The sequence below is a fragment of the Microtus ochrogaster genome, chromosome 16, assembly GCF_000317375.1.
Source record: "Microtus ochrogaster isolate Prairie Vole_2 chromosome 16, MicOch1.0, whole genome shotgun sequence".
NCBI lineage: Eukaryota > Metazoa > Chordata > Mammalia > Rodentia > Cricetidae > Microtus > Microtus ochrogaster.
This window is the reverse complement of record NC_022018.1, coordinates 20,165,861-20,174,620: the sequence shown is the minus strand read 5'-3', so window position 1 is coordinate 20,174,620 and position 8,760 is coordinate 20,165,861. Positions and strand designations below refer to the sequence as shown.

Here is an 8,760-nt window from a genome sequence, read left to right as displayed (position 1 = left end):
TCTGTCTTTCTTTCTTTCCTTCCTCCCTCCCTTTTCCCCTCCTTTCTTTTTTCCTTCATTTCTTCCTCCCTTCTTTCTCTACTTCCATCCCCACTGTTTCTTTCTTTATTTCTTTGAATGGAGTCTTATGCTATAGGTTGACTTCTAACCTGTGGTAATTCTCCTCCTTCAGCTTCCTGTAGGCATGAGATATATGACTGACCAGCTGGAGTCAAACTTTTTTGGTTGTTCAGAGGCTACTCGTGATCCCAACTAGAGCAAGCAGTTCACAAACTTTAGCCAACAGAACACAAATGCCAGCCTGGATTACTAGCACATGGCATAGTCACCCTTATATTCAATGTGACTATTATTGGTTTAATAACCTTTTCTGGGATTCTGAAGCATCAAGGGTGTGGTGTGTTCCAGCATTAAATGCAGAGGGTCTATCTCCAGGAGAAAGGTTCTGTGGGAAGAGAAGAGGCCCTCACTTTTCTGATTTTCACTGACTTCATTACCTCTGTAACTATATAGAAGGGCTCTGCAAAAAACATGTGTGAGTCTCTGCTAATGGGGAAGTGGATTTTAAAATATTGTCTTTAATTATGAACTGCTGTATTTAATGAGAGCCGCGTATGTGCTAAGGAGCACACTAAACCTAGAAATTCCTGAAGATCCAGGTGAGTCCCTACAGCAGTGTTGGCCAGTGTTGGTGAGAAACTAGTACCTGTGACTGAGAGCAGTAAGCCCTCTGAGGAGAGGGGTGGGATGACGATTTCATTGAGCCATGGCAGCCTGTGAAGTCCCTGCTACTAGTTCTTAGTGCATAGTGCATATTTGGCAAAGGGCTGCTGCTTATTTTATTGTTTTAAAATGGAGTCTGGAACCCAGGCTGGCCTTGAACTTGGTCTCTGGAATGCTAAGATTACAAGTGTGTACCACCACAGCCAGTATAACCAAACAGCACACAACATTTTTTTCAATACATCAAACACATATCTGTGCTTGAAGAACAGATACATACCTGTAAGTGTGAGGCGAGGCTGGAATGTGCTAACCAGTGTCAGTAAAGTGCATTGTTTGGGTTCATGAAAGTGCTGGGGCCATCTGTATATACTTTGATCTTTTATATCCTATTCACCAGCACAACATACTAAAGTTCTGTTTTGTTATTTATTTATTTAGCCACAAAAGCTTCATAAAGGATAGCCAAGAGGAAAAACAAGGAAAATTTGAAAAGTCATCAGCATCTGTTTCCTCTGGCCGTGCACAGTTACTCCGGTATGTTTCGATAGGTATGGCTATGTTCTTACAGCCACCACATATAATGTCCAATTGCCATGACATTTACAGGCCTCTTCAGTACTATACAATGACCCCAGGATACTTAACATGCTGATGGTTACTAGTGATGTCAGTAAAAGTGAGGGTGCTAGATTTCTTTAAATATATTCCAGGGTATACTTCTATTGTGGCTCTGTGGATCACAGGGAGTGCTTGCTACTTACTGACATCTAAGGCCAGCTATGAATATTGGGTGTAATTTTCAGTTTAGCAAAGAAACCAAATAATGAGAAGGGTTGGCCATTGGTGTTAGAGGGTTTCAGAGCACTGGCAGGAAGAAGGGGAGCGATTCCCATGCAAACATTTGCACACTAGGGCTGAAACAGGACTTAAGACCCTGAACTGCATTGATGTGGGCTTTACTTTTAGGTTCACTTAATCAATTTATTCAGTGTGTTTAAGAACTTTTAAAGCTTTTGACTTTGAAATAATTCTAGACTCACAGGAAACTGCAAAGGTAGCCTACTCAAACCCTCGGCCCACCTTCCTCCAGTGACAGCACAGTACGGTCACAACACCAGGATATGAACATTGCTTCAGTGTGTAGGTGATTTACACATACATAATAGGGTAAATTATCATGATGAACACAGCAATCAGAACACAGAACTTCACCAGCATGTGGGGCTCCCTAATTCCCTATTACAGCCACATCTACTCTCTCGCTTTTAACTCCAGACAACTGTTTGCCTCTTTTCCACAGTAATAGGCAGTATCTAGGCTTGAGTGCCATTTCAAACATTGTTTTTCATTTATCTATACTGTTCCACCCTTTCCCTTTCTGTGGGTTACTTAAGTATTTTGATTTGTCTGTAGTCTTTTCAGATTTATCTCTTTTTATAGTTCTGCATTAGCTTTGCTCAAAATTGGTTTCTCTCTCTCTCTCTCTCTCTCTCTCTCTCTCTCTCTCTTCCGTGTGTGTGTATGTGTGTGTGTGTGTGTGTATGTGTGTGTATGTTTGTGTATACTGAATACAATTTGCTAGTGTTGCCTTTTGGCAGATGCATAGAAGAAGCCTTGCCTTCCTTCTGAGGCTCACAAGGTGTTGATGTCATCTGTTGCTCACTGTTTGTAGACCAGTTGCTATATTATTGCTACAGTCAAGGTCATGTTGTAGCTTACACTGTGGACTTGTTGCTTTTCATAGTAAGGGTGGTGAGAAGGTTGGGGAGACCACCAGTGAGAGCTCCTCAGAGAGTGAGGAGGACGAGGAGCCTCCGGACCACCGCCAAGAAGCCAATGCTGACTTGCCATCGGAATACTGGCAGATTCAGAAGCTGGTGAAATATTTAAAGGTAAGAAAAACCTTCCATGCTGTGTTTACAGTATTCCGTGGAAATCCATTGTGAAATTCTCAGGTAAGTGGATGGAGCTGGAAGTAATAATTGAGAGAGGTAACCTGGACCGTATGTTCTCTCTGATGTGTGGATACTAACTTTGAACCTTTAGATTTGTGTGTAAAATGGAGTATCCACAGAAGGCAATACACTAGTGAGGAGATAGAGATGGCATGCAGTTGGTATGACAAGGAAGAGAAATACTAGAAAATGAAGGGTTAAATGAGATAGGAACAGGGCAGAGCAGGGGAGGGCAGGGCAGAGGAGGAGTACAGTAAAAATAAGAAACCCTGAAGACCCTTAAAAATCCACATGGAAACCTACTTTAGAAGCTTACCAAGACATAGACATATGCAAAAAGGAGCTTAAAATGGAATTATCTTATAATGGGGAGAAAATGTGTCTCCCATACATTGCAGTACTACAGTACAAGTTATGGTTTAATTCTTTTCAAGGTGTTGATCACTGAGGCCCCATGGACACTCCTCCCCAAACATTACAGGATATTTCCATTGCTCTTGGTTACTCTAGAACATAATGATAATACTCTATTATTGAAGACATCATGTATTTGAGTCATAGAGCATGGAGAAACAAAGCTGGTACTGATCTGGAAGCTTCATCCCTGTTTGCAACTTTCATAATTTTGAAATTTTCTATGCGTATTACCAGGGAAGAAAAGTCATCTACACTCTTCCTAACAATGAAACTAAAGAACTACAATAATGACTGGCCTAGTAAAATATGCCACTGATTCAATAATGGCACAAGTGTTATGGGAATAACCAACTACTTTCTAATTGGCTTAAGTCCATCTCTACAAAAGGAAACTCATGCCTAGTACCACTGAATAGATCAAAAATCCATGGCTGAATAGGTCATAGGTGCTAAGCAGGATCTAACACTATTATTCTGCTAAATGGACAGAGTATTAAACTTCTCCCTAAATTCATATCTTTATATCCATAGATTAGTGTATCTCTCAGCAGTAGGAGAAGTTTATTTTTGCAACAGATGGTGATTAACCAAAACACAGACCCCGAGCTGTTCAATGTGCAGAGTAAATTACTATAGAGTGCTCACATCTAAACTTGAAATCCGTATGTGATAACATACCCTCCCCACACGGCTCAACGGTGATCACCAAAGATTGGATGCAAAGATTGAAAGAGACAGAGGTAGGGGATCACTGCAGTGGAACGATATTTGTCAGATGTGGCATGGCTTTTTAACATATGAGTTCACAGCATCTGTGACTTCCTGAACAAGATAAATCAGCTGAAATCTCTTTGTAGATGGGGAAGGGCCTCCTGAAGGCCTCCCCTTAGCAATTCACAACTGATGGCTTCAGGAAAAGAGTCAGTTTTCTTCAGAGATGTGTCTCCTCTGCGGTCATCTATGCTCCAGTATAACTCTGCACATAATGGCTGCATTCAGTGGACTCAGTGGTTTGTTTGTTTGTTTTGTTTTTTAAGAGTATATAAATTTGGGAAGGAATTGAGGGCAAATAGGAATAAATTGAAAATGAAGGAATGGGGGAGGTTGATCAAAACACATTCTAGGCATATATGAAATTCTCAAACAATAAAAAAGATGTGCTATGTTAACATCTTGTCTCCACACACATGTTCATATGAGTGTGCATAAATATGTGTACTTATATTCATCTGAACAAGAACATACACACAAATACCACATATACACATACAAAAGAGAAAAAATGAAATTGGACTCTTCTTTTATACAACATACAAAAGTATATGACAATGGAACACTAGAAATTGTAAGACTACTAGGAAGAAAACAAGCTGTTCTCTTAGATAACAGTTTCAGCAAAGATTCCATAACATGACTTCAAAAATATAAACACGAGAGAGCAAGATAAAAAAGAAACTAATGAAATTGGGTCAAATAGAATAGCAAGGGAAATGTAAGAGTGAGACAATATTGCATAACTTGGGAAGGAAATGTTTTCAAACCATGTGTCTGATGAGGGGCTAATATACAAATTATATAAAGAACTCAGCTCAATTGCAAGAAAACAATCCAGTAAATAAATAGACAAATAACCTAACCAGGCATTTCTCCAAAGCAAGCCTACACACTGGTCAAGACAACATGAAAAAAATTCTTATCATCATTAAGTATTGGGGAGATGAAAATCAAAGTTATGAGATATGAGATAGCCCCTCTATCTGCTTGAGTGGCAGCTGTCAGAAAGTGGAAATATAATGAGTTCTACAAGGGTATGGAGAAAAGGGAACTCTGACACCCCCTTCCACACACGCATAGTTGGTGGTTTGTAGGCTAATGCAATGACTGCAGGAAACAAAATGGAGTTTCTCAGGGAACTGAACATAGAATTGTAGCCCAATTATCCCACTCTAGGATATATATAATGGCTAGTTTTGGTTGTCACCTTGATACACCTGGGTAGGGAGAACCTCGATTGAGGAATTGCATCCATTACATTGGCCTGTGGTGTCTGTGGGGTGTTTTCTTATTTGCTAATTGGCAAAGGAGGGCCCAGTTTACTGTGCCTAGTGCTCTTCCCAGGCAGGTGGGTCTGAATTAGAGAAGAAAATGGAACATGAACCTGGAAGCAAAACAAGAAACAGCATTCCTCTATTATTATGGCTCTTGCTACTTAAAAACACAGGAATAAAATGTTAAGAAAGATATGGAATACCTTATGATTTGAGGAGTTTCTGAGAATTTCTACAAATTTCACTTTTTAAAACTTTTCTAAACTTGAAGATTCTTGTTTGTTGGGCGTTTGAAAGTATTAGTGGAGCACAGAGGGTGTGTAGCACACACAGCACAGGATACATTCCCAGTGTGTGTCTGCTCCTTGACCCAGCTACAGAGCTGCCCAGTCCTCCCTTCTTCATTTGTCTGGTCAGAGCAGTCTAGGTAAGTAACCTAGACTGGCCTTGTACTTGAAACCATTTCCCTGTACCTCCTGAGTGCTGGGATTACAGGCTATAGCCACCGCATCTGACACCGTAACTCTTATTGTATCAGGTAGGGAAAAAAAACTGACATCAGTGAACATCACAGGCCACAAGGCTGAAGTTGGCCATCTTGAGTATAACAGACCATTCTGGTTCATACCTGGTGCTTTGGGAAAAGAAAAGGACAGACTTGAGGTTTTCTTGCCATCCGTTGTCTTTTTCCTTTTCATGAATGAAGGAAGAGTCAAAGGGGGCAGAAACGTGAGAACAGCCAAGAGGTGGGACAATGGGGTAGGCAGAAGCATGGTTTTTGGTGTTGGAAAGATGTCAGTGGGACCCTATGTACCAGCTTAGCAGCTTCAGGTTATACAACGTTTATTGACTTTAGCTTCCTCATTGTAAAAGAAGGGGGAAGTGTTTGAATGTCAGGATCACAATGAATGTTAAATGTAGCATAATACATCTGAAGTGCTTAGCACAGAGTCCACGGTAATGCTGACAGTGATAATTATTTCTACAGTGTATGATCATGATCATAGAAGTTGCACCATGTGGAGTCTTATTCTCTTGCCCAGGTGGCCCTCAAGTTTTGCTTTAAAATTTCTAGCAAAACAATAAAAAGAGGAAAATACAGGGAGTTAATATATTGAAGGATAGACTTACCATCGTTAAATAAAAAGAAGCCAGTTGCCAATGATACTGGTGCTAAGAATTGGAAGAATTTTGGCCTTTAGGGTCGAATAGGAAGGTACTGGGCAATGGAGCACATGGCATCCCAGATGGCATCCTGGGACCATAGCAAAGTGTCTCCTAATGGCTTGGTTATAGAATGCTACCTTGAGTTATTCAGCTGCTTAAGATAAATCCATATAGTTGGGGGCCAAATGGGGATGTGCTGTTTCTGTCCCAGAACAGCTAAGAAAAACATTTATTGATGAAGTGCTACTTAAGCTCACACAAGTTATTCATCAGGAAATCATGTGCAAATGTGATACTTTTGGCCAGACACTAAATTGCTCAGAATTCTTATAGCTCCCACAGGTAAATACGCTTAACATAGCCAATAAGAGGGAAAGTAGATCTACAAATGGTTTCAAGGTTTTTGACACAGGTAACTGTTTTATACAGAGACACCAAAGGATATTAAAAAGTCTCTGAAATGCAAAATTGGAAGTCTCTAGGTAATCTCAAAATAAACATACCTGATATTTTAATTTATAAAATTATAGCTCCAATGTAGGCTTAAACTAGCAAAGAAATGGTAATGTTGACCTTACTTTCTCCCTACCATTTTCCAAGGATAGAATGTCAGCGCTGTTGAAAAAAATTGATGAGCTCATTAATATTGAAACAGGTCAATGAACTTGAGCTTGTTATTTATCCAGCCTATGAGCTCAGATCCTGGCATATAAGAAAAGGGAGTTGATATTGAAATATTAGGCTTTAACCTACACTTACTTCAAGTTGAAAATTTTACACACACACACACACACACACACACACACACACTTCTTCTGGGTCTTTAGAACACAATTTAATATATATATTTATATTAATATATAATATAATATATATAATAATATATATTTATATTAAATTTAATATATATATATATATATTTGGTTTTTCGAGACAGGTTTTCTCTGTGGTTTTGGAGCCTGTCCTGGAACTAGCTCTTGTAGACCAGGCTGGTCTTGAACTCACAGAGATCCGCCTGCCTCTGCCTCCCGAGTGCTGGGATTAAAGGCGTGTGCCACCACCGCCCGGCCACAATTTAATTTTTTAATTAAGGATTACACTACATTTTTTTTTTTACTCAGCAAACATCCAACTTCTTTTGTCCCCTTAGCTGATGAGTGTATAGAACCCAAGTACTAACCAGGGTGACCTGCTTAGCTCCTGAGATCATGCATGTTCAAGATGGTATCCTGTGTAAGGCAATCTAACTCTCAGGGAAGTGCCACCATTCTATTTAACCCCCTACTGATAAGTACCTACGTTCTGTGTTTTGTTACCATGACAGCTCAGGTGGTCTAACTTCTCAGCTGCTTCTTCAGTAGAGAGGTGCCATTTAATTCATTTCTTATCAGCAGGCTATCTTGCCAAGGATCACAAACTTGACCCTCAAACTTCTGCCTAAATGGTGAGAAGGCAGGTGAGGTGACGGGTGCAGTGCTCCTCTGTGCTTACTCTCAGTCTCTGGACAAGTTCAGTCTTCCCTCCGAGTCAGAGTCCCTTCAGTGGACAGCTCTCCCAACTCTCCCCCACCCTCTTTTAGCTCCCATACTTCTTAGAGATACACTTACTTTTATTCTTGCACTTGCTGTTTTGACATAGCTAACCCCTTCATCCACTGGCTTTAAAATCTTGCAAAAAAAAGATTTTGATGATTTCTAATAATTAGAGGCACTGGTGTCTTAATGTCTGCACTACAGTTCTTCGGAGTCCCTAGCTTCCCAGTGATATTTCATTCACTTCTAAACCTGGTGTGTGGAAAACCTCCTGAAATCAGAGAGTCAATTGTTGGGAAAAAAGGGTTTATCATTCACAAGAGTTGTTACAAATTGATACAGATGGATAGATTTTCTTGGGTAAAGTCAGAAGGGGCACAGGAAGTTTGAAATTCAAGGTTTGACTTTCAAACACATTAGTGTACATGGCCTTAACTGAAAAATGAATGACTTCACCCCAGGATAAAAGACTGCAAATTTATTTCTATGTCAATTCTGTTCGGCTTTAACTATAAATTGAAGAGAAAATAAAGGCAATTGAGCTGATGCTAAGAGCACAACTTTGTTAGTTTTGAGGGATTTCTGGTGGCATCTGGGATTATGTTTTTCTCACCAATTGGCATTTCCTGGACTGTTGCCTGGGGAGGACATATGTGCCACTCTGGTCTCAGTTTTAGGCTCAGTAAGGTGACATTCAGATTAATGTTGGAGACATTAAAGTGTTGTGCTCAGTGGGTCTGATCCTTGCACGCTTATATAATAATAGAGGAACACAGGGTGGGGTCCGAGAGCTATTTATTTAGATGCTCCCTTCCTTGAAGAGTTCTGCTAGAAGAGTGGGCAGAGGAGCTCCACTCTCCAGCATCATACACAGGAGACCACTCTCCACTGTCAGACACAGGAGACCACTCTCCA

The 8,760-nt window shown here is 40.2% G+C and overlaps 1 protein-coding gene across 1 annotated transcript in view; it reads left to right on the top strand.

Moving 5' to 3' along the window:
* Nucleotides 1-8,760, top strand: part of Armc4 (armadillo repeat containing 4) — a 162,113-nt gene that overhangs the window by 33,981 nt on the left and 119,372 nt on the right. The window contains exons 10-11 of the mRNA XM_005354824.3: nt 1,165-1,260; nt 2,471-2,618. Coding sequence (XP_005354881.1) covers nt 1,165-1,260; nt 2,471-2,618 — 244 coding nt within the window. The remainder of the gene's footprint in view (nt 1-1,164; nt 1,261-2,470; nt 2,619-8,760) is intronic.